Below are 26,729 nucleotides of genomic sequence, written 5' to 3'. Positions count from 1 at the left end.
CTGCAAGCAAACTGTGGAGCCCATTGTGAAGCCATGAACCACATACATTAGAATGATTCTCTTACAGCAGAACATCAGCTGGCACTAACCGGGGGACACCTGCCTCGCTGCTCAGCAGAGCCTTCAACAAGTGCATGACCAGGCCCATGCTACACGCCCCTGTCGCGACCCCGCAGCCGGCGGGGCGGGGTGGGGAGCAGCACTGCTCAGCCCTGCGGGCGGTGCCACGGGCGGGCTGCGCCAAGGGCGGGCTGCAGCGCCACCTGGCGCCCACCGGCGGAGCCGGGCCGGAGCAGCGCAGAGGGGGCTGCTCGATTCCTGCGCTGTCCGGTGCTGGAAGGAGTTGACTGAATGGAGACTGAAGGGAGGAAGTAAAGGGAAGGGAGGAATTAAGGAAGAAAGGGAGGAGGGAGGAAGGAAGGAAGGGAGGAAGAGGGGAAAGGAGGGAAAGAGAAAGGGAGGAAAGAAGGGAGGGAGGGAGGGAGGGGGGGAGGAAAGGAGGAAAGGAGAGAGGGAGGGTGGAAGAGAGGAAGGGAGGTAAGGAGGGAGGGAGGGACGAAGGAAGGAAAGGAGGAAGGGAGGTAAGGAGGGAGAGAGGGAAGAAGGAAGGAAAGAAGGGAGGAAGGGAGGGAATTTTTCAATTTTTCGGATCTGGCACATTAAGAGTGGAGCTGCAGCCATGTGTGACCTGTGCTGCCTGCCCCACTGGGGCCAGCACTGTTTTTCTCTGTGGAAAATCAGTTATGAATCAGCAAAGGACTATTGATTTTCTGACTGCTGTTTCCATAGGATAGTAAGCCAGCTGTTGAAGTCAGCTAGCGCCAAACTGTGCAGTGCCACCAGGAGAACCTCTGGCCTGAAAGAGGGAGTCAATCCACAGCAGGATATTCAGGATATCTGGGGTCACTGCTCAATTGGGCAGCTCCCAATTTGCAGAACCTGTGGGAGTTCATTTCCTGTTTGTAGTTAATAAATTAGGATACATGCACTGTTGCATTGGGAAGCGAAATGGAAGACGTGGCCTACTATTCAACTCCATGTAAAACCACATTTTCAATGGATGTGAGTTGGTTTCCCGTCAATTCTTAGTGGACCTGGGAAATACATCTTTTTCCTCTGTCTGAATTCAGTCAGCAAAGCAACCTTCTCTTTTCTTCCTTTTTTTAATGCAGTGGAAATATTCATAAGGCATTCAGCCAGATACAGTCTTCTGGTTATTTTTCTACATACAGATCATATGTGATGGTTCACCCAGAGAGATGTGTGCTGATCCAGTCCAGCAGGATTTACCTATTTATGAAACCTGCCCAGAAATGGAACATTCTAAGACTTGAAATTCTCTGGTAGACTTTGTCCTGAAATCCCTGAGTAATATGCTCAAGCACGTCATTGAAATACATCCACAATGCAGAGCTTATGCTGACATTTACCCAGAAGCACGTCAGCAGTGTGTAATGCTGCCTAATAGGAGCAGGCCAGTGTTCTTTCATACTTTTCAGTACAAAAATTAGAATTTCATGATCTGGGATGCCCTGATTCAGATCTGCATTTTAACCGTCCAGCAGTCAGCAGAGAGTGAAGGTTGGCTCGGGCATATTATAGGTACCTTTTCAATATGCACATCCTGGGTGTTGCTCTGCATTTCACTGCATTTCTCTAACTGATCAAATTGTGGTTGCTTCTTCAGTCATGGTCCAGCAACACAATGATGGTAGCAAAGACAAGAGCTCTCACAGCTGTCATTAAGAACCACAACTACATTTACTCACTACTGAAACTTTTATCTGAAATAATCCAATGCCACTACAACCATTGCAGGCAACTGGAAAGGGAGAAAATGTCTCTTTGAAACTAAAGCTATAAAATAATTACTCTGGGCCTTGAGATGAAGAGCATAGTGCATAGCTCTATTCTTGTGATCACCATTAGAAGAACATTGGAAGGTGGGTTAGATGCTAAAACTGCTCATGGAAGATAATGTCCCAGTGTCACAATGGAGAACACAGTCCTGGCTTAATATCGCTGGCACAGGCAGCCCTACTGTAAGGAAAAACTGGCCAGCTGACATGATTAAAATAAAATTGGGATTAAAGCAATTTATTGATTTATTATCAGCATGTATTTGTCATGCAATAGGTGAGCTTCATGTTCAGGACTGAAATCAGCAACAGATAAACCACAGTACCAGACTGTGATTTGGTACTGTGGTTTATCTGCAAAATGTTAATAAATGCCTGCAGATTTCTAAGCATGCTGTTATATCCCGAAGATTTCAAATGCTCCCTCCCAGGTCGTGTGCATTACACACCCCGTGCTTTGTGTGTGTGTCCTGGGTTCAGCAGCAGCAGTCAGTTTTTCTCCTTCTTAGTAGCTTTTGCAGCGCTGTGGTTTTGACTTTCGGCCTGGGAACAGAGCTGATAACACCAATGTTTAGACTGACCAAGGACTTTGTGAGTCTCATGCTCTGCCAGGGAGGAGGAGAAGCCAGGAGGAAGCAGGGACAGGACACCTGACCCAAACTAGCCAAAGAGGTATTCCATACCACAGCACGTCATGCCCAGGATGTAGAACTGAAAGTTCCCGGAAGGGCTGGATCACTGTGGGGTGGGGATGAGGTACCGGTTGGTGAGCAGTTGTATTCTCTTCCCTTATTATTTCCTTTATCATTATTACCATTAGTGGTAGCAGTAGTGATTTGTGTTATACCTTAGTTATTAAACTGTTCTTATCTCAACCCGTGGGAGTTGCATTCTTTTGATTCTCCTCCCCATCCCTCCAGGAGCGGAGGGAAGAAAGGTGGGGGGGGAAGTGGACTTCATGGTTTTGATTTACGGCCTGGGCTTAAACCACGACAGTGTGTGTGCAGGTGGATGCCCATGTGGAGACCCTCCTGTGGAGATGTGGGTGCTCCCATGGTACTCGCACCCATGCTACTGGTGGCACCGCACTAAAGGCACCACTGTGGGCAGGTGCCCCACATGGCCCCACATGTAGCCTGACGAGGAGTGTCCCCCCGATTCCACCCCAGTGCTGTGGGTCACTGGCTGGGTGCCAGCTGCTCCTGTGCCCCCAAGGAGCTGCTGGGGTTGGTGTGGGGTGATGCCTGACAGTGCCCCAGTTCAGTCACCGCTCCTCCTGCTCCGAGGCATTTCCTCCCAGTCTTTCTGCCATTCCCTGGTTATTGTTTAATCAGGGTGGTAATCTTCCTTGTTAGCGCTACCAACTTCAGGTAATCACCCTCTGAGGCAGTTTTGGGTGTCTCATAAAGCCACTTAGGTGGGGGGGCTGTGGAGTATTCTAGCTGGGGATATGTTCCCATGTTTCCATTGCTGCCTGTCCCTGTATTAGCTGGGTAAGGTCACAGCCGTCTCTGCCCTTGTTTCTGAGAGCTGAAGGTTCATTAACTGATAGTCCTCATTTCCCTGGTGTACTGCATGCCCAGGAAGGCCTCTCACGGCTGGCAGGGGGGCTGGAGCAACTCTACCTGTGTGGTCCTGGTCCAGACTGGGGTCATCCCTGGTGACCTCTCCAGAGCAAGAGAGACATGTATCCTTTGCTTTGCTCTGTTAGAAGAGTTTGTGAAACAGCTGCAAAGATGCAAATTTACTGGTGGTTGGTTTTATAGCCCTGAGCCTGTAAAGCTTTAGAAGTTTAAGATCCTCTCTAAATGCAGCTTCCTAGAAAACTGGGGGTTTGTTACAGTGGTTTCTCTCTTCCCCCTGTACTGAAATTCTTCCTGTCTTGATCATAATTATTTTATATTTATAGATCTGCTCACTTGTTTTCAAACTACTGTTTCTGTGCCTCTTCCTTTTTTTATGTGTCTTAATTTCCCCCCTGTGTTTTCAAGACAATGTTCTCCTTTTATATGACTCCTTCCTTTTCTGTGCAATTTCCTGAAATACATTCTTCCTCTTTCCCGTCTGTTTCAGTCACTCTCCAGCTTGATATTACTTGATTATTTTATATGTATTTCATAGAGGTTTCAGCTGTTTGGTCTCAATCACCATCCAAAAGCAACTGAGTGTTCTTGGCAGTACTGGGGTGACAAAGCACCATGCGCAGCCAGTGGGAGCATCATTGAGGCTACACTGGAGCTGATCTCAGCATCTCCTGTCAGTGTACAGTAGTGTGCAATAATGTTGTGACTCTCAGTTTGCAGCTGTCTGTGTCTGAGCAGGACATTGAAAAAGAAACAGAAATTTGGGAGCACATTTTTCTCCTTTTTTTACCCTGCAAAACTTTAAGTGGTCCGAATTTAGCCAGCTGCATGGTGGCTCTGTGGCAAAGCTTGAACAACGGTGAAACAGAGAAGTGCAGGGAAAAATAAGTAGCAGTAGCAGTATTTTCAGATATGAGAAGGTTCTTGTGGCCGTAGGGGTTTAGTTTTCTCCAACTCAGATGGTGCTGAATTGTCCTTTAGAGGAAGAAAAAAGGACAAAGTAAGACTGGAAAACAGTCTTTTTTGAGCTCCTCGTTACAGGAGCTCTCACATTTACAGTTTCACAGACTGAACCAGGCGGAACTGAGCCTCATGTCAGCTTCTTCCACCCTTTGAAAGGTGCAAAATGCAAAGTCCAAATAAATCCACAAAAGTTTAGACAAGTCATATTTGCAAAGCTGCAATGCAAGTTCTTTACCTTGCTCCCTGCAGCCCTCTTTCTTTTATGTTTATGCACTATGTGAAGCTTTTTAAAGCTTTACTTTGGGATTTATCCCTGGAGGATTATCTTTGAAGCAACATTTCACTTCTTAGAACTTGGGATGTTTTTTAACACCCTGCATTCATAATTCTTAGACACAAATAATACTATCAATATTAATGCATTGAAGACATTTTTGTCTGTACCTGAGGCTATGTTGCTACCCACAGCAATAAGTAGAATTTAATAAATATATACAAAAATCTGAACTTTTGTTATCATGACATGTCTTCAGTGCTGTAATTGTAATAACACTTCAGAGCATAACATTTTTACTAGATGTGAAGGAGCCAGAAGCTACCTCTCAGGAAGAACTGATTCAATTGAGTCAAGCATCTCTACTTACACTGAGAAAATACTGAATATCAAATACACACATCTAAAGATAAATGTGTATATATATATAAATAATATAAAAGTCGTTACTCATTCAAGTGAAAAGAATTTCATCTCTTGTAAAAAAAAACTTTTTATTGACTTTCTGTGAATATTTACATAAAAAAGCATTTGCTCATATAAGAAGAAAGAGTTAAATAGTTGTGTGATGGTGTGCTTAGGCTTTTATTGGCACAAAGTCTTTGTAAACCTTCCTTCTGCATTTAAAAGGTTCCAATTTCTCCCGTGCCTGCAGAATATTGTCTTTGCTTTGTGTCTAGTCAACTCGTGAAAGAGGTCAATCACCTACTGTTTGTCAGAATTCCTTGAGCTAAAAAGGGCTACTGAAATTACTGCAAAAATCTGAATAAGATAAAACACTGACATTTAAATCCATTCATCCATTCAGGGATAACTTATATAAAGGAAATAGGCTTCATTTAATTATATTCTATTGTAAATAGTGTCTCTGGTTTTGTTCTCATTCTTGGATGTAAACCTGGAGTATCTTCAACAATCCTGCTGAAAGAGTTCTAGGTTTATAGTGAATTATAATAAATCATAAGTGCTGATAGAATTAAGTCAGTCATATTCACTACAGAAGAAAAATGTTTTAGAGGGTTAGACATGGTCAGTGGTGATGAAGGTTTCTTAGTTATTCCTATACAAATGTGTCTCACCTCTTGGTGTCAACGAAGGATAGTCTGAAAGAAGAGCTTACAGATTCAGGATAGCTGCTATGCACAATAGTGGAGAGAAGTGCACAGTATTTATGTCTCATAGTTGCAAGTTTATGGACTCAGTGTGCCTCAAATACAACAAGGATGTTGTATTACTATCCACATAGATATAGAATTGGGTAAGCTACCCTACTTACTTCTCACCATGTAAGGAGGACTCTAGCATCCCTTGCAGCAGAGTGCTATTTGTGCTCTCTTTATCTCTCCACAATTTTTGTGTAATATTTGCTGTGGAAGCCTCAAGACTTTTCTTCAATATAATTGTTAAATAAGAAGTATGATTGTTTTTAATCATCTAATTCTTTTTTAGGGATCACATAGAAATTAATAAACATAGTTACTTGCCAGAAATATTTCACATTTTGACTGTAAAATAGAAATAATTGATGTACTGATTATTTATTTATATATTTCAAACAGGCAGCAAGAAAAATAAAGAGAGCACATTTAAAAGCTTTATTAAAAGCCCTAGCAAGGATTTCTTAATGTAATGTATTTTAATGTGCTATGGATTATAAAACTGCATGAGGTGTTTTCAGTGGAACTGGATTCACTTGAAGCTGGTCTTGGTGTCATCACAGAATGAAGAACCCTTCAACCAAGCATCACAAGCTATAGCTGTCTCACCATGAAATTATCTACACTGGTCTGACTGTGACATTCCTGCATGTAAAAGTCCAGAAAGGATTTTTTCGTCTTCTGATCCCCAGCCCACTGGGTCACAAATCCCATCTGAGACTGCCCTGGCCTTACTTTGTGGCTTTTGCTGGCTCCACTGGTCAGAAACCACCTCCTGATTTCCAGTGTCATTTTTTTCCTGTCTAGTTTGTGCCATTTTTATGTTGTGTGACTATTGCATTTTATCTGAAATAGCTTTTCCCTTCTTGAAGTTTACCTCCCTGATGTAAAGGAGCCTCATCCATCCTTAGGGTCATGCTCAGTGAAGCAAACCAAGCTGTCCTAGTCCTCTCTACTACATGCAGCTAACAGCTCTGCTTATCCTGAAAGTTCTGTCCTGTGTCTGGTCTAGTTGAAATTCAATTTTCTTGTATATAAGTGACTAGAACTGTATAAGACCCCATGACAGTCTGTGTTCTGTTGGAGTCACCACAGCATTTCACTTGCCTTTGCTGTGGCTGCAAGGCATGGAGATGTCTGTGAATACCCACATGTGTATCTACATATATCTACAAGTGTATATATTTACATAAGTAGACATGTGCACACAAACACATATATCCTCACATTACTTTAAGTGTTTGCTGCCAGCTGAGGAACTCCCAGATTTAAGTGCATACTATTATTATTATTATTATTACTACTGAAGTTCATGGCCATGTGTGTAATGTATAGTACTTGCTGAGATTCCTCCTCTCCTCAGGACCATCTCTCCCAGGCTCCCCCATGCTCAGGGTGGTGTACTTGACAAATTTTGTTACGACTCATCCACTTCTTGCACTATTAATATTGTTAAAACTAAACCAAACACAGTCATTGAAAAACATTGCTCATCATCTTCTTCCAGCCTTGTGTCACTCCCTCCAACCTTGTACCATCCTTTCCAGTCCATCTCCTAGACATTTTTGTTTATAAAATAAATAATTTTTTTTTATTTTCAAGCATCCTTACTCGTGCTACGTGGTTTGTACTTATTCTTCTCCAAACAGAATTGTTAACTGTGTGGCTGTATAGCAGATATTTCACAGATGCCTAGATAAATGAGATTTTGGTCTAAGTAATGAATAATAAGAATATTTAAAATATCAATTATAGCTTCCAAGAAAGAAGCTAGGCTCACATGACAGGCATGTTGCATTAATCTTCCATCCATCTTCAGATGCTTAATTAGTTTTTCTTCAAAAATTACTTTAAGGCTACACAGACGAATTAAGTCAGTCTCACATGGTCTGAATTGCACACTCTAGTCCTCCTCTTCTGCTTAAATTTGTGTGATCTTCACTGTCAGATTGAAGACCTTATGAGCCCAGTCTAACGTGGACTAACTCTCTGGTGCTGGCTATACTGCTGATACTGAGGTGACAGCTACTTCTCTCGCTGTGTTTGAGTTCGAATTACTGTGTGCAGGAGCATATCCCTAGTGTGACTGTTATCCATTAAAGAATAAACAACTCTCTTGATGTGGTCAAAGACTTACATTTGCTTTGGAAGAAGCTGAAGAAAGTCCTGGTGAAGATTAATGTTCCTGCAGGCAGGTAAGGAAAGATGGAGTTAAGGGAAGATGGGGTGGACCAACCACAGTGTCTCTGTCATTACTGTCATTAAGTTTCTCATGTCTAACCTAGAATGATGGTTTAACTGTCATGTTAAACCCAGGGTCCCCAAGTGGTTGCCAGCTGTCACTTTTACAATTACGCCTATGGTTGGGGTGGTTGGATGCAACCAATGCTCTGTCTCTATCCATCATCCATCTGTTTCCCAGACATATAGCCTATGCTTATGGCCTGGAAGAAAGATGCAAGTTGGCATGATGATGCAATTGCTACCATTGATGCAGTCATTGAAGCAGTAGAAGTCCTTAGACACAGAGCAGGACAGGAGGGCTGCTGAGACTCCTTGTGGAATGTCAGGTGAATGCATCTTTGTCCTGTGCCCCTGTTGGACCTGGACTGAAAAGTGTGGCCTTCATTTCTAAGGGGATGGCAGCAGCCAGAACTGGGGCTGGGATGCAGGGTCTTGTTACCTGTTGGGTGGGAAGTATCACTGCATCCATGGCAAGCCATGCAGGGGCGTTTTGCCTCTTTGAAAATACCTCTACAGTGGTGTCCCAAAAAGGGAAATGAAAATGGACTGAGGAACTTAAGGAATGCACACAGCTGCTTCAAAAATCTTCTACCTTATTTCCAGCACATCTCTGCAGTGTCAGTCATGGCAATAGGTCTGCCTAAACTCTCTTCCATTTCCCTGTTGCAGTGTAATGAAGGGTTGCTTCCCCAGTAAGCTCATTTTTAATCCCTTTTTTGAGCTGGGCATGCCTTTTTCGTTTTTTTATAATGCTTAATAATCATGTATGTTCAGTCCCCTAGGTAGTATGTTAATTCTTTTCTTTCATCTACTTAATTAGAAGATTTTGTTTTGCATAAAATATATGAGGCAGATGGGGCAGGGTCTTATGAACTGGTGAGCATCCAATAACTATATTAAGCGGTTTCTTAAGGCTTTGAAATTGTCTTCAAATGGTAGCTGTTGACAAACCCTGAAGTGAAGCACTACTTGAATATTCGCATTAAAACCGCCATTGCAGTTAAGTCAGCGATGCATGATTAATTGGCTTGAAAGCAATGGCTTTATTTGTAGTAAAATGCTTTTATGAAAATCAATAGCATGACTACAATTAGCAAGAGCATTACTTTGAAGATGTTAAAGGCCACAAATCAAATTTGTCAGCTGAAGAGTAACAGTGGCTGTATATACAAACAAACAGCAGTGATGTCTGTAACACAGCATGAGGGACTTATGTCTTTCACATATACTTTCTCTTCTCTCAATAGCCACAGTGATTGGATAGCATGATAGTTACTCACAGCAAGTCAAAAGACTACTTTGCTTCTACTCACCAGGTTTGGGCAGGACCTCTTGGTCCCGGGCACATGTGGGTGTGGGGGACTTGATGCCATCACCCAAGACTGGCTCCCTTCTCTTTGCCACCTTCGTTCACTCCCATTTCAGCTGGTGCTGGCAGCTTGGGCCAGCAAAACAGACAGATGGGCAACCCCAGAGTTTCACAGGGGTCTTGCTCCTCTACCTTCAAAATCCAAAATGTACATTATAAATATATGTTATAAATGTATATTATAAATAAATATACATGTGCATTATAAATGCTGCTTCTCTCTTGTTGCATCCCTGCTACATAAGAGCCTCTCCAGGACTGAGAGTCGCTTGAATCCATAGGCAAATGGAATACTGTATTGTGGTCATGTTTACAGTGGTTCACAGGGACACAGTACATATTTGAGAGTCTTCCTGGGATATACGCCCCAAATTAAAAAAAATAAAAACGTGCCACTTGTGTGCATATTCATGTCCTTCACTCACACGAATATGCTGAGCGGTTGTTTCTGTGTATCACTGGAAAAACAGAAAGTTGTCTGTTTGCTAGGGTACTATTCCTCTTGGCTCAAAGCTGACATAAATGATGATAAGAATTTTAACCTGGAAAAGAAGGGAGATGGATGAAAGAGACTTCTTTAACCTTCATGCCTGGAAATCAAATATAAAAAAAGGGGGAAAATCAAATAAAAACCAATATGACACTAGGTAATGCAAGTGACTGGTAATGAAAGGTTTAGGAGTTCCTTTCCAGTCTTACATCCCTCTGACTGACACCACTTAAAGCTAGGAACAGACAGGGAATCTTATATCCCAGAAGAGTCGAGGCTGCTGGTCTATAACACCAGGCTGTTATAATTGCTTAAAACTCAGCCATCCTGGTCTTCTTCCATTAGAGCTCCGCTTGCTGTGGGAATTGGAGAAGCAAAATTGGTTTAATCTCATTTACTCACAGCCCAGCTGCTGGGGTTTTTTTCCTCTGAGACAAGTGCCCAGCATTCCTCTTCCTATGCTGCATCAGCCTAGAACCTCGTTCCTTTGCTGTGTCCCCACGCTGCAGGTGGCAACTGTGCTTTCTGTGGAGCACGTGCTGTGCAAAGTGTCCTGGCATATCACACATCCCAGAGCAAGCTCTGTAGAATTATACTGGAACTAAGTGTCAGATTCAGATCTGGAAACTCCTCCTGCTCACTGCCAGATCTCCTCAGCCCAGTCAGCTCCTTTGGCAACCCTAGAGGTTGGTTGGCCCAGTAACTGTAGCAGCTAGGAGCTGCTATGGGGGATGGAGGAACAGGGTGATCGGAGTGTGATCATACACGTGTGCTGTGTGCTGCACATGCCTGGCCTTTCCTATGCAAGGCAGAGTCCCCTCAGATTGCCATAATTCATGTTTGGCTTCTTCTGTCTTGGCAGTGCAGTGATGAGCAGCTTGCGCTGTGCTCCACTTACCCTTTCTTCTGCCCATCCTTAAGGTTCAGGAGAGATACTGTGGAGCATCTTCTGGCTCTGTGGAGGGAGACACTCCTCCCTCCAGCCTCAGCCTCTGACACTGATGGTGGCTAACAAAGCCTGCCCCACTATTTAGCAAAGAAGAAAGCAGATGTCAAAGTACAGAGGGGTGTTTTTTGCCTCTTCTAAGTGAATAGCTGCATTGCGGGACACAGGAGGTGCAGCCATGAGGCTGGCAGAGGTGCAGCAGGGTTTTGATTCTAAGCAACATTTTTTTTTTTAAAAGAAACCCTGCAGTTATTGAGTCCTGGGGAGGTGGGGGAAGGGAGACAGCTTGGATAATTTTTGTCTCCTAAAAAAAGTGTGATTTATTATCTGAAGGCAATAATTCTAACTGGCGCTATTGGTATGCTGCACGCGGGGATCTTAGTGCTAGTGCATCTTTATTAATGTTGTTATAAAAGCTTCTACTGGGATCCTAGTTATCAAATGACTCTGACAGCAATTCCTCCACAAAGCCCCGTGTTTTAATTTCTCACTATCTGAAAAGAAATGGGAAGGGTGGGTGGAAAGACACCTATTTTCAGCTGCTTTGTCCTTTGCTTTAAAGCCTGGTATGTTGCAAGTGTAAAGGAGGAACATGTAGGATTACAGCAGGAGGAATACATCTTTGAAAAATAAATATTCTGCCATAAAAAGCATGTTACAAAGTGACAGTTACCATCTATTGATATAATGGAGTCTTTGATTCCCAAAGTACAAGCCATTATAAGGAACAGTACATAGAGATGTGAGCTAGAACCTTGAAAACTCCTTTGAATAGCAGCAGAGCCACAAATAACAGCAAGGGATTTAATGGTAAAACATTTTACAAAGATTTTGCTGTATGCACTGTGAAACAATAGAGAGTTAATGAATTACTGGAAACAGCAAATGTCTCCTTTGATACAAATCAGAGACTGATCAGGGAAGCAGCTAATTTCTAGGACTTTTTCCTTTTCAGCCTGCTCTCTAGCCGTGATTATACATGACTGCACAGGAGATCCAGACTCAGCAGAACTTGTTAGCAAAAATGATTAGCAAACCCACGTAAGCTGCTGAAAAATACTACTTTCTTTTTTTATTACTTTCTCCTAGCAAGGATCAAAACTTTTCCAATTGCATGATATTACAGTAGTGCATCATGTGAATGTAGCAAAGTGGATACTGAGTGAATGATGGATGAGCTGAAAGTGGAAATAGGGGATGGTGGTAGTTCTCAAAAAACGTAGATGCATGTATGCTTGAACTTTTCCCCTTCAACTCATTGCTTAGCATTTGTCTGTGCAAATCTGTCCTTGTATCTCTTTATCAAACCCTGGAAGGACAACGTATTTTCTACATTATAGCTTTGGGGGCCAGGTCTCTCCCACATGGGTTTTTTTGTGTGGCTGGAAACGCCATTTCAGCAACACTGTAGGGTGATGGCCCTTGTTTCCGAGGAAGATGTATTATTGCTTGTCTGGAGACCTTGCAGCCTGGGAGGATAATTTCCTTTTATTAAAGACTCACGGCAGTGCAACCTTTAAAATGGCCTTTAACCTATTTAGAGGTGAAGAAGGTAGTAAGATGTGGACTGTGTGAGACTGGCTTTTCATACATGACCAACATATAACACACATCTGCAAGGATGTTTTTTCAAGGTTGAATTTCATTTCTCACACTGTCCTGTCCCAAACCATTTTCCTTTGCAAGATGACATAAATCCCTTGGAGTTTTCTCTGTTGCGAATTGAAGTCTTTTAAATTATGTTGCAATGAATGATGGGATTTTGTGATTTTGGCATGGTAAGAACAAGGTGTAGTTCTTAAAACCGAAGCCAAGCTGGAGCCTCTGTCACAGTGTTCATTGTCAATGTAGTTTGTGTCTGTGCTGGCATTTTGCCACTTAGGTCAGGAAGTCTTCTGCTAGCCATGACACTAGGAGCCATATTTTTAATGCAGGCACTTTTCTGGCTTAACCCTGCAAACATGCTTGCCAAAGCTGCCTCAGGATTAACAAACCAAACCTTTTTGAGTCACTGCTTGGTTGTCCCTTGTGCTTTCATTTCCTTTTACTTAGCTCAGTGTGAAACTCAGGTTTCTACTGAGGTTTGGCACAGGCTGTGAGTGGCAGGGAGATGGAGCATCCACAGGGTACGAGGGAGAGCAGTGCAGAATCTTCTCCAACCCTCCTCTTCCTCCTGGCTATCAAAGACACCTGCCCCTCTCCTAGATCCTTTACTTAGATAGACTTTTGTAATAATCATGGCTTGAACTTCAGCCCAAGCCAGATATAGGGGGAGTGAGAAGCTGCTGGGTGTGAGGGCTTGTGCTCAGGGTGAGCCCAGCCCCGGTGGCCTCGGCAGTGCAAAGCCTTGATAGTGTTGCTCCTTAGAGGAAGATTTTGTCTCGGAGGGCTGAGGCTCAGGTGGCACTAAGCATATTCCTGGTATTTAACAACCAAAGTAATAATTACTAGCTGTCTGCAAACCACCAACAACTCTAAATGGCTGAGGAAGTAAAAAAAGACCAAGGAGCAGTAACTCTACAATGTACAGAGCAATACAAACATCACTCAGACTTTAAACCCTTTTATCCTGGCAAGTATGGTCATCTTGTCAATACCCTTTCTGCTCTTAATTCCTTAACTGGAAAAGAAAAGGATTAAAATAGTTTTTACATCTGCATCTCAGACATGTGCTGCCTAGCTTTTTGTAAATAGCCCGCAGCTTGTGTCTCCATTAGAGATGTGTGTCATTATAAGGTATATAAGAAACAAGAGTGGGCTGCTATGTGTGTTTTGATCTTGGCATAACTCTGTATTGCATAAAAACTGTTAAGGGAAATTAAATCAGAAGATTACCCATAGGAGCACATGGCAATGTTAGTGCATGGTCCTGTGCAGGCAGAGGCTGGGGAGGTGATATGCAGGACTGGAGTTTTTCAGAAGAGCCGCAATGGCTTGCAACAGGGCATGGGAAAGGTGGAAGCAGGTTTGTTCAACAGCTCTCTGTGATTAAATCCCCCTTTGCAAAGGGAAAGCAGGAAAACTAGAAATGAGCAGAGAGCAGTGCTTCAGAAATCGTAACCAGCCAGTGACTATGGAAACCTTATACTATCCAAATGGGAATAAATAATTTAGGAAAGACTCATATTAAAGACTGGATTTCTCTCCCATGCTCAGGCAGATGAACTTCTTCCCTCAGGTAGATATTTTCTGTCTCTTTCAACAAAGTGCATTTTCATCCAGCATTTCAGCAAAAGGTAATACCAGACCTGCAGTTTTTTGTCTTCTTAGCAGCCAATTCTTCACCCATACAAAATAAAGATAACATTGAATTAACCTCATCTGTAGCAGTACTCTGTGTGTGAGCAAGGTGTAAGCAAGCAGGCTTTAGCTGCCTAGCTAGAGAAAAACGATGCCTTTTTTTTTTCAGGATAAAAACCTATCTAGTAAAACAAGTGCATTGGTTTGTGTCTTGCTGTTAGTTAGATGAGAGGCCAGGTGAAATCCCTTTTGCCATCACCATGCCTCTAGCTAAACTCAAGATGGATGAAGATGGGCATGGAGACATTGCTGGTGGCCTGTGTGCACACAGCTCTCCTCGCCTGTCCCCAGCAATCTGCTCCTGACATTAGAACATAGTTGTAATGGGGAAGCGAAGGAGAGGCTGCTGCTCTCAGGGGGATAACATTTCATCCCTTATGGCAGAGCTGATGTTCAATGGCACAGGCTAAGCCCTGCCACATGCTGCAACTAAGCGATGACAGAGGACACACTGTGCGGTGTGGTTTTTTTCCCAAAGTTTGGGTCTTTGTACAATATATTAGAGTTACAAAGTACTTTTCAGTAGCAGAATTATTTTTTCCTGGGCTACATGCATTAGTAGCTGCAGCATATGTTGCCAAATGAAGAGAGCAGGGAAAAAAATCAGTGAATGCCGAGCAATCCACCTTGAAAAGCCACCTGCATGTAGGAAAGGAAAGAAAGGATCCAGGAGTGCCTGGAAGTTAAATTTCGCCAAAAGGGAAGGCAATATATAGATTTTCAGCAGTCTCTTCCCTGGTTCTTTCTCTCTTCACTTGAATTGCCTTTTATATTCTTTTCTACCTGCCCTTTCCTTTCATTTTTCTTCTTCCCTTCCAATTAGTGTTCTTAAAATACAACCATAGTAAAGCTAAAAGTAAGAACAAGAGGAAGAGAAGTAGTCCTGGAAGGAAAGTAGTGTTTGCCTCACCCTGTAGCCCACTGGCAGCACTGTCCAGCTGCACAGCACCATCCCATTTCCCAGGCTTCTAGGCACTGCTGGAGGAAGCACAGAGGGGCTTTTTTTATACATTAACTCCTTCCCACTTCTAACACATCCCAGCCAAAAGCTCTGCTCCCATTCCTCTGGGATATTGAATGCCATATTGTGTCCTGTCATCCACAATGACTGTTGCCTGATGGAAGCCTCTGGGTTACTCAGGTTTCAGGGAAAGCCAGGAGAGGAGCATAGGCACTGTGGGTTAAACAAACTATGATAGCACGAAGGCAATGGAAACATTCACAGTGAAAGGTTGTTTGGCCTTGGGGATTGGTTTCTGCAGACCATTTGTAGATATGGATCTCAGGCTGTCTAAATGGGAGCAGCTGTCAGACGTTTCCTCATCACAGATGTTTGCCTGCCATGTTGGACCAAGCTCCCTGATTAGAAAGCCCGTGGCTGGGAAAGGACAGTCTGTGGGAGCTTGCATCGTGTTTTTATTACTTGCAAATAGCTGTTAAAACATTTCCTACTGCAATTCCAATTAATTCAAAATTTTCAATATTTTCTCTTGAAGTATATTAAACTGCACATAGAGTCCTTAAAAATCAAACCTTGGGTAGCTTCCAAAGAGCCATAAAGCTAAGGTTGCAGGATGATAACAGTCATTTGTAAAAGTAAATATGATAAAATGAGCAGCTGCTTGCATGAAATAGCACCACAGACTTCCTAATAACTAGATCAGTTCATTTGGGGTTTCAAAACAATTTGAGTTCTGCTTGTCTGAGTGCTGTTAATTGATCAGAAAGTAAAGCTGATCACTGCTTGCTTTTCCCATGACATATATGCTTTAATAAATTATTGCTTGCAACGCATGCAGTGTTACTCATTACTGACTTCAGATACATTAGCTGGATAGATGGAAAGGACTGTTCAACAGAACCATTAATACTATACTGGGGTTTTCTGAGGTTCTCAGCAGGACCTCTGCTCTCTGACAAACTCACATCAACAACCCAGCTGTTTTCAGAAAATTGCCAAAGCATTCTTCTCAGTAACATGTTCAAGTGAGCTCTTCCTACTAGGAGAATTTCATGTACTAAACACATTCAGCTGGCCATAGGCAACAAATAAATGCATATCCTCAGATTTCAGCTGCTGTTACATTCTTTAGAAGAAGATTTGGATGCAGCAGTGCTCGGTCTAAAACTATAAACTGATCCTTTCTGGATTTTCTTAGTGACTCTACTGTTTTGGCAGTCTCTAGAGAGAAGGCGTTTGACTTGGGAAACCCTCTCTCCTCTGAAAACAGTCTCATACAATATTTGGAAAACTTCTCTTAAAACTTGTAGAAAACACATTTTTGCAAACTTGTGTGAGACTCAAGAAAATGCTGGATGGGAGAGTGGGGGAGGATGGAATGAAAAAGGGGCCAGGAGAAAGAAAAAAGTGAAAGAGGCACTTAAAAAGAGAGGCAGGGGGAAAAGCCACTGAAAATGAAATGAGATAAGAAAATATGAAAGGGAAGCAGAAGAAAATGAAGAAATAAGTAGCACATATGTTTAGTTTATAGGAAGTTGGCTGACAGACTGAATTTCTATTCTGGTCGGGGAAAAGAAATTATAGTGGGCTCTGGATGAAAAGTGAGTAGCAAATATCCTAAATTAAGAACTCAAAATCTGTTTGTAAAATGTTCTGGAACAACAAAACCACCATATTTTAAGAATGAAGCTTGTTGATGAAAAAATGTCTCTGATAAGAAGGCACTTATGCTTGCTTGGAAGCATTGGTGAAATGAAAGACCATATTCTGATATCAACTTTCCTTACTTTGAATTACATTTAAAATAATGAGATAAGCAATCTTTGGCCATTAGCAATAATACTGGATTTTCCTCTCCTGCAAGCCAGCTGTCCAGGTTACTTTGTGGCCAGTGTTGATCCATGTAATCTTTGTGAGCTTCTTGCATGATAAAGAGTAAATTAATTCTTCAGGGGTGAATTCAGCTCCACTTGTGATGAAAATGGGAGGACGGGGAAGTAAGAGGAAGGTCTGTGTGGAAACAAGAGCTGGTAGCTGGTAGTCCTGGCGTTACTGCCAAGAGGCTTGCTGATCTTATACCTTCCTGAAAACATGACATCTTGGAGGCACCGTACATCTTTGGCAACATTTATCAGGGAGATATGGTCATCCCAAAATGCATCAGCAGAATTAATGTGATTTTCCAACAAGAAAGGATGGTTGAAGAAAAAAGAGCAATTGGTTATGTATTTGATAGCTACACATACCCCAAAACAAGTAATTGATTTTTCTGTAATCATCCCGGCAAAGATTTCTCAGTGTATAAAAAGTATCAATCTTTCAGAGCATTGACAAGTAAGAGAAGTGCAGGTTGTAAAACTGACTATTTTTGTTATTTAGATCTCAACAGAGGTGGAGCTAAAGAGCCTAAAAATGGGAAGACTTGTCAGGACACTGAGCGGACCCATGGATGGGTTTCTGAGGGGTGTGGGTGGTGTTGCAGGGAGCAGGGCTGCGAAACCAGCCAGGTCAGGGCCGAGCACTCAGTGGGGACCAAGCCATGCAGCCAGCCAGACCCGTGCCTGGGTGCAGCCCAGCCAGGGTGCCATGGGGCAGTTCAGCCCATTGGTACAGGACAGTATCCGAGCTTGAGATGGAATAAAAGCTGCCCCGTGGGTCTCATCCAAAAGGCTGCTGCAACTGTATCACCTCAAAAACTCTTACCTATTTTTTATCTATTGTCTGTTATCTTTTACCTGATCAGCTGTTGGAGACCTGTAATGATAAGAAAGTGCTGGGTTTTCCTGTGTTGATTGCAAGATTCAGTGCAGCACAGTGAAATTGTCACCCCAAAATTAATCTGGTATAATTCCCAGGCTTTCACTCTTTCACTGGTTTTAACCATTCTTATTCTATCAGCTTAAAGGAGACGTGCAGATCTAATTGGCATCACGGTCACTAGTGCAGAAACGCACTCTATGTCTCTAACAAAATGGTCTCTCTATTTCATCATAAAGTCTTCTAGGAAGCCGATTGCTTGCATGATAGCATTCTGAATTATAAAATCTGTGAGAAAAGGTATCTGTCAGAATATATCTGTGTTGTTTTTTTTTCTTCTAATCCACAAATCAAGCAAAGCAAAAAACAGGAGGTGAGGAAAAACTTTAATTCAGTATTACATTTCTGCAGTAATAGAAAAATTCAGCACTGCAGAACACAAACTGATCTAGTATGTGCAGTTTGCCAGACTTTGCTACATGATGGGTTAGATCCCTCATACGTCTCTGGATGAAGTTGGAAGCGTGTAATCACTCTGCCACACTTCAGAGAAGTTTGACATACCAACAGGGAGAAGGTAGCTAAAACAGCAATCTCTGGTTTAAGGACGGGTCTGTGCTGCCATCCAAATCAAAGGTAGATCAAATGATAGTGAAGGTGTTTATCTGGGTACATTTTGTGAAGGTCTTTGTGTCTTTGAGAGAAGCTGTATGAAGAACTGAGGCACTCAAGGAGAAGGCAGAAGTACTGGCCCAGTGAGGGAAACTCTGACATAAAAATGTTGGGAAAACAAGAAACAAAACATCAGGAGGTGATTATTAATTGACAGTGCATTTCTTGTGTGACTTTAGAGCTCACAGAAGTAGAATTTAGCTTAGTTCTTCGTGAGGTAACAAAATTACATTAAAGCCATCTGACACTATCATAACATTTTCTCTTCGATTAAGTTAAATTGCAATCTGAAGTCTGGTCAAGAGGCTGATTGTGAAAGTGGTAAAAGCTCTAAAGATTGGAATACAAACCGAGTGCCAAGTGAACAACCAATGACAATCAGATATGCTGGATTCATACCACTAACAGCCTCCAGAATATTACGATTCATGGATGCCTAAAAGCACTGCTGGGTTCACAGAAATGCAAGTTTGGTTGGAAGGGAACTCTGGAGGTCATCTGGTTCGGCCTCCTGCTCAAGCAGGGGTCACCTAGACCCTGTTGCCCAAGAGTGTGTCCAGATGGCTTCTGAGTATCTCCAAGGATGGAGATTCTACAACCTCCCTGGACAACCTGCACTAGTGCTTGGTCACCTCACAGTGAAAAAGTGTTCCCTGTTCCTCCACTGGCACAGGCTGCCCAAGGAAGTTGTGACTGCCCCATCCTTGGAGTGTTCAAGGTCAGGTTGGATAAGGTCTTGAGCAGCCTGGTGTAGTGGAAGGTGTCCCTTCCCATGGCGGGGGGGTTGGAACTAGACGGTCTTAAGGTCCTTTCCAACACAAACCATTCTGTGATTCTATGATTCTAAGTTCGGGTGACATTTCCTGTGTTTCATTTTGTGTCCATTGCCACACTGGACACCACTGAAAATAACCTGCGCCTAATCTCTTTGCACCCTCTTTCCAGGAACTTATGTACATTGATGAGATCCCTCCTGAGTCTTCTCTTCTCTAGGGTGATTAGTTCCAGCTCTCTCAGCCCTTCCTCGTAGGAGAAATGCTCCAGTCTATTAATGATCTCAGTGTCCCTTTGTTGGACTGTCTCCACTATGTCCCTCTCTCTGTTGTACTGGGCAGCCCAAAACTGGACCCAGCACTCTAGATGTGGCCTCAGCAGCGCTAAGCAGAGGGAAGAATCACCTCCCTTGACCTGCTGGCAGCACTCCTCCTAATGCCGCCCAGGATACCGTTAGCCTTCTTTGCAGCAAGGACACACTGCTGTTGAACTTGGTGTCCATCAGGCACCGCAGGTCCTTTTCTGCAAAGCTGGCTTTATCCTAGAAGCTGGTAAAGACAATGCTGAATGGCTAAGACTGCAGCAGTGATGGTCACATACTGCATGCAGAAACACTAACACTGCAGGATGGGCTAACATGTGGACAGGCTGCCATCTACTATACTGCAAGGTAGGCATCTGTCCTGGGTTCAGCAGTAGCAGTCACATTTTCTCCTTCTTTGTAGCTGGTGCAGCGCTGTGTTTTTTACTTTTGGCCTGGGGACAGTACTGATAAAACCGATGTTTTATTTGCTGGTCAGAATGTTTAGTCTGACCAAGGACTTTGTGAGTCTCATGCTCTGCCAGGGAGGAGGGGAAGCCGGGAGGAAGCAGGGGCAGGACACCTGACCCAAACTAGCCAAAGAGGTATTCCATACCACAGCACGTCATGCCCGGGGAGGTAACTGGGAGTTACCTGGAAGGCACGCTCTCTGCTCGGTTGGGCTTGTTTTTCAGGGGGTGGTATCGTATTCTCTTCCCTTGTTGTTTCTCTTATCAAAGACAACGTAGAAAGAATCGCGCCCTGCCTATACCACCCAAGGAGACCTTTCACTGTGCTTTTTGCAAGCAGATTTGCCTATCCCACATTGGCCTTTTTAGTCATCAGCGCGCTTGTAGTAAGCGTGGGTAAAGCCCTTCCCAAATCTTCGCTCGCGAAGTCAAGCCATGAATTATTATTGATGGTAGCAGTAGTGGTTTGTGTTATACCTGAGTTACTGGACTGTTCTTATCTCAACCCGTGGGAGTTACATTCTTTTGATTCTCCTCCCCATCCCTCCGGGAGGCGGGGGGGGGGGGGGGGGAAGGGGGAGTAGAAACTGTGTGGCTGACTTGCCGACTGGCTTAAACCACGACAGCACCTAAATTTAACATGTCTGTAAAATGAATTGTAGATCAAGAGTTGCGTGTAATACCAGTGTAGCAGTGTGTACCAGAATTTCCTTTATGTCTCCTACAGTCATTAATTTTGTGTATGGAAATTGTGTGCCTGCCAGAACTGGAGAAGAACTGGAATTACGCTTCAGCCAGAGCTTGTGCTCTGTTATTATCTTTCACTCCAGTATTGTCTAAATGCAGAGCATGCTCTGGAATCAAAACTGGTTTTGTGCATCTGGAGATAGAAGTCAGGGGAGAAAGAGCAGCTATATAGTTATTTTTTAAAATCTGTGAATACTGCTCTTTCAGATAGAATTACTAAAGCAGAAACATTATATTCATGAAAATATTACCACCAGTATGTGAGATATTTAAAATCTTAATCACTCTATCACTTATAAATGCAATTTGAGATTTTCATGTAATTACATTACAAGAAACTCCATAAAATAAAGGTGAGTAACCTATCACTTACGTGACACAGACAAAAATGGAGACTCCAAAGTGGAGTGTAAAATCTATTTTTATTTGGACTTTTTAAGCCACAAGAAATAACATTTTAACATATGATACTGGAATATTGGCTCCTAATCAGATCTTCCTGATACTCCAAAATATAAACAAATTGAGCATGGATTAATTGGATTGGGACACACTAAAGCTGAGAGAAGAAAGGGGAAATACTAACATATGCAACAGCATATGGATAATGAAAGAGCGTATGCTTATTATAATAAAACCGTGCTTCTGATATTTAAAAGTTCTGTTTTAAGGAATGAGTATGTGGAAGTCAAGGTCCCTGATGCAAAATCGAACTCTCATGTACATTAAGTATAAGAGTCTTTACAGCATATAGAAATGACTCTTTTAAATGACATAAAAAAATGCAATTGCGTTTCTGTGAAATCTGGAGATGTAAGGATGCAGAGAGCAGCCTGCACATGAAGAACTGCATGGAGGGACCATCTGTCTAGTAAAGGGTGTATTGTAATTTCATGAGCTTCTGCGAGCAGACACTGGCGGCTTTGATTTGTCACTGTCTCATTCCAGACAGACCTTCTACCAACTTACAGCAGCAGTCTGCAGAATGGCAAACAGAAGAACCAACTAAACGGCTTTCCTTCCCTTAATACTTCATAAAAGCATTTGGTCTGATCTTGTTAGGCTTACAGGAAAGGAAGTGTACATTTGATATTAGTGATATTTTTCTTGGTAGCATGTGCAATATAAACAGGAACTTTGCAACTTGTACATAGCAAAGCCAGCTTATGAACTGTTAACGGTCTGAGTAGGACTTGATTATCAAAATAAGGTTTTGACTGAAAGACATGGAGGCAGTTTTGCAACAGCCCCATATTTCATGAGCATATAACTATAGTCTATTTACCCAGATTTTTAATCTGGTCAATATATTTCTGGTTACAGTTGGTCACTCATGAAGACAGTTGCTTGCAGACTGTAGTTCTGCTTTGTCAAAAGCATTTTTTTTAGCCAAACAATGGAGCAATGCCATGAGAGAGCTCTTGCAGCATCATCAGTCATTTCTATATATCTATAAAGGTTTTCTTCTTTCGACTTCTGAAATAAATCTATCCAATTAGCTTTATGTAATCCTACAGGAAGGCAATTTGAATCTTTTACCATATGCAAAAGAGGTGATATTTCTTTCAGTTGCCTCCAGACTTACGTTGTCATTTGGTGGAGCAAATGACTTTCTCCATCTCTGCACTAACTCTCTTTTTTCTTCAAGGTCAACAGAAAATCATGGGCATAGGTGAGAGCATTTCTAAAAAATCTAGTGATAGACAAAAGGACTATTAACCTGAGAGAGATATGTGAAAAAGAAGACAGACAGATAGTACTCACAAATGATACAAAGCTTAGCGTTTGAGAGTAAATCAATTTGTAGCCATAGATGTGCAGCGTTTTTGCTGTCTACGACATTTACTTTAAGAGACTCCAAGCTAACTTCTTCAGAGACACAATGGAAGAGGAGCTGGAGCAGCGGGTGCTGCTCCAGATTGTGGTGGACGTCCTCACTAGCCCCTCCTGGAAATTGGGCATGAGCTTCTTGTGAAGACTTTGTCTCCTGCCAAGGCAGAAAATGGAATAGTGACTGTTGCACCACTAGGTAGTTTGTAGGTGGAAGCTGGCTCTGTCTGAAGACTGGTGAGAATGAGCTCCAGGACTCATTGCCAGTGCCAGATGCTCAGTAAACCAGGCATAATTATCTCCTCTCTAGTGGGTGTTATTCCTCTAGGTGTTATACCTCCTTATATATATACCTTGCGAATTTTGTATGCAGTGCTGTAGATCACAATTAACTGTCCTGTTCTTCACATCTTTGTGAAAGTCTATGACCCATGTCCTGAAGGACACAGGGTCTGTTTGATTTGTGACCTGATCATAGTGCTTGCTACTTCACATGAAGAAGAAGGATCACAAAGTGGTGTGCTCTGAAAAGAGGTCTTGAGTTTCCACATTTCAAAGGTATTCAAGGTGTCTGAATACCTGGAAGGGTTTGGTTGGCCATATTCAGTGCAGACCCCCAGAGAAGGGTGGAGGTAAGACCACTCATCTGGGTAAGTGCCTGAGTTACTGCAGAGAGAGAAGGAGAATCCTACTCCAAGAGGCAAAATAAATGTGTCTGTGTTTTTAATTTGCTTCTCTTTGGTCTTTACAGCATGAAGGGAAATTTTCATTTGGACCCACAATAGGTGTAGGCAAATTGCACAATCAATTAAACAGTTTCTGTGCTAAAGTAAGGTAGAGTATGCACAGGACAAAATTAAGTGCGTTTTTTCTATTTTATACATAATGAATTCCTTATTTGTCTGTTTATTTAGGTTTATCGAATGTTCCCTGGGTGCATTAGTGAACTGTATGAAATGTAGTAGCTGAAAACATCCATCTCTGACAAAATGGTACCAGATTGTTTCATAGCTCCTACCTTTACCAGAGTTGAGGCGCCTCTTGTTTTCTTCCCAAAGTAATTTCAGAATAAGCAAATAGGAATTAAAAACAAAGGAAGAGTTATTTACAAGTGATCAAATCACATTTCATTTAGAGTCAGCTACACAAGAGTACTCATATACTTAAAATTAGATGCATAGTCAAGTGCACATCTGAATTTAGCCCTAGAAATTATCATGTGCCCTCCAAAAATCTTCACTGTTTTTAGGTGCTGCTTTTTCCTAAACACAGTTCAAGCTTTAGGCCAGAGCACTAAATCATAACTCAGCAACCTTACTGATTGCAACATTCAACTGAAAGCAGGAGATAGTGCAGGGACAGTTGCGGTTAGGAAAAACAATTCTGTGTTGTATCCAGTGGTTGATATAAATTGAATGCGTAAGTACAGGTTAGTATAGGAATCAAAACTTAAGTTCTTATTCAGTGACCCTCAATTAATTATGTCATTTGTCCCATGGTTATTGAATTAATCTTATGCAACTTGGAGAAGTTCGAATAGGAAAAGTAAGTAACACTCCCAGCTTGACAGTGTAATGGTGACGGTGCTCACTAGGGATGTCAGAAATCCAGGTCTGAAGCCTCACAAAATGAAGAGAAGTCTGAACTACTCTCTCCCATTTCTGAGGGAGTGCTTGAGGTGGGATCATAGTTTGGCTGAAAGGAGGATGTAAATTTACCTGCACAGTGACTATAGATTGATGCCTGTGAGTTTTACATGTCTCAGGGCAAATTGTGTTAGAAACAAAGCCACTGAATGTCTTAAATCAAGAAACTCAGAGTAAAGTGGATTACAGTGAAGAACACATAAGCAATTATCCCCTGCCTCCTTGTGCTTTGTCAAGGCTTTCTTCAAACTTCTGTGAGCTTCCTGCTTTGCAACAAACTACCCAGTCCCTTCTAGGTTCCTTGGAAGTGTCTTCTTCTGATGCCACAAACTCATAGGGCTTCTGCTGCTGTTTTAGCCTGTTCACTGCTGTCGTGGTTTAAGCCCAGGCCATAAATCAGAACCACGCAGTCTACTTCCCCCCCCCCCACCTTTCTTCCCTCCGCTTCTGGAGGGACGGGGAGGAGAATCAAAAGAATGCAACTCCCATGGGTTGAGATAAGAACAGTTTAATAACTAAGGTATAACACAAATCACTACTGCTACCACTAATAGTAATAATGATAAAGGAAATAACAAGTAAGAGAATACAACCGCTCACCGACCGGTACCTCACCCCCACCCTGCCATGATCCAGCCCTTCCGGGGACTCTCCGTTCTACCTCCTGGGCATGACGTGCTATGGTATGGAATACCTCTTTGGCTAGTTTGAGTCAGGTGTCCTGTCCCTGCTTCCTCCCGGCTTCTCCTCCTCCCTGGCAGAGCATGAGACTCACAAAGTCCTTGGTCAGGATAAACATTCTGACCAGCAACTGAAAACATCGGCTTTATCAATATTTTCCCAGGCCAAAAGTCAAAACCACAGCACTGCACCAGCTACTAAGAAGAAGAAAAACTGCTGCTGCTGAACCCAGGACAGTATCCACCCCTTATTCCATACCATTCACGTCATGCTCAGATCCCACATTTTCAATATACCATCACTTTCATCTCAGTGCACTCTTATCTTAGTGCACGGACCAATCCCTATAAAACTGCTGAGTCCATTCGGTCCATGATGGTGGTCTCCATCTCTTGTAACAGTCTTTCAGAGCAGAAGAGGCCCATTGCAAAGTCCACCCCTCGATCATGAGTCCATCTCTATGTTGCATCTCTGCCCTGATGGCCTGAAGTGTCATGGGCCCATCAGGCTCAAAATAATTCACCCTCCCCTCCAGCAGTCTCTGCAACTTGTTCTCGGGGACTCCACACAGCTGCCTTCCATCTCCGATGCTTCCAAAGCACTGGAGGGGCCCAGTGGATTAGATACTCGCCCATACTGTCCCACACACCCTGCCCCTCATGACTGTCCAGGGTTGGGGAAAACCTCTCGGTCCCCCTGTATTGTCTAAACCCAGACAAGACCCAAACCTGACTCTGCTTAACTCTCGGGATCAGACAAAATGGCCGTGGGTAAAACACACTCTGTGTGTGTGCCAACATGGTGATCCCCATCACAATCAGCAGGCAGGTCCCAAGGGTACCCAGAGGCCATTCAAACCCTTCAGAACTCTCAAATGATGCTGCTGTACTTGTCACTGGGGCTGGTGTAGCTGCTGTGCTTGCAGGCTCTCTCACCACCAGCTCCGCTTTTTCTGAGTCCAGATCTTCCTCCTCTGCCTTGCTGGAAAGTGCTGCGGGGTCTCCTGCATCCTCCTGCGGCTCGGGCTCACGGGGCTCGGCGGGCTGCTGCTGGGGGATGCTCTCGGCCGCCGCGGGGCTGGGCTCGGCTGTGGGGCTCGGCTCCTCCGCCGCCTCCTCCCGCTGCTCGGCAGCTGCCTGCTTCCCTTCCTCGGCAGCCGCCTCCTTCCCGGCCTCCGGCCCCGCTCCCGCCGCCGCTTGGTCCTCGGGGCCGCTCTCCCGGGCCGCTTCGGCCGCCGCCGGCTCCCGGGGCCGCTCCCCCTCAGCTCCCCGCAGCCTCACAAAGACGGAGGCGAGGACGAGGGCCAGGACAGTGAAGAGCAGCGGGACGGCCAGGTACAAGTCCACGGCCACGTCCATCCCGCCTTGCTGCCAGAGCCCGCCCGCATTACAAGCCATTACCATAAAGTACAATGAAACAAGAACCTTAGCCCAAGGCCCACACTTGATAAACACTAACACAGCAAATACCGGCTCTAAGTAAGCTGCAGCATACTGAAACTGTGGCATCAAGAGAAACAACTTTGAGAGCCAATAAATCAGCATTGTGCCTTGGTCAGATCTGTCATTATCTCAACCCTTCGAGCCCCACGTTGGGTGCCAAAAAGAACTGTCGTGGTTTAAGCCCAGGCCATAAATCAGAACCACGCAGTCTACTTCCCCCCCCCCCACCTTTCTTCCCTCCGCTTCTGGAGGGACGGGGAGGA

The 26,729-nt window shown here is 43.4% G+C and overlaps 1 protein-coding gene across 1 annotated transcript; it reads right to left on the bottom strand.

Moving 5' to 3' along the window:
* Nucleotides 1-206: 206 nt before the first annotated feature.
* Nucleotides 207-26,382, bottom strand: LOC308220128 (uncharacterized protein; the record flags this gene model as incomplete). Its single annotated transcript, XM_080615916.1, has 2 exons — nucleotides 207-358; nucleotides 25,914-26,382. The coding sequence occupies 2 exons, from the start codon at nucleotides 26,380-26,382 to the stop codon at nucleotides 207-209; spliced, it is 621 nt and encodes a 206-aa protein (XP_080472042.1).
* Between the last annotated feature and the right edge of the window lie 347 nt (nucleotides 26,383-26,729).

This window comes from Psittacula echo, assembly GCF_963264785.1.
Source record: "Psittacula echo genome assembly, chromosome: 4".
Classification (NCBI taxonomy): domain Eukaryota; kingdom Metazoa; phylum Chordata; class Aves; order Psittaciformes; family Psittacidae; genus Psittacula; species Psittacula echo.
The sequence above is the reverse complement of the archived record's forward strand: the minus strand, read 5'-3'. Positions and strand labels throughout refer to the sequence as shown.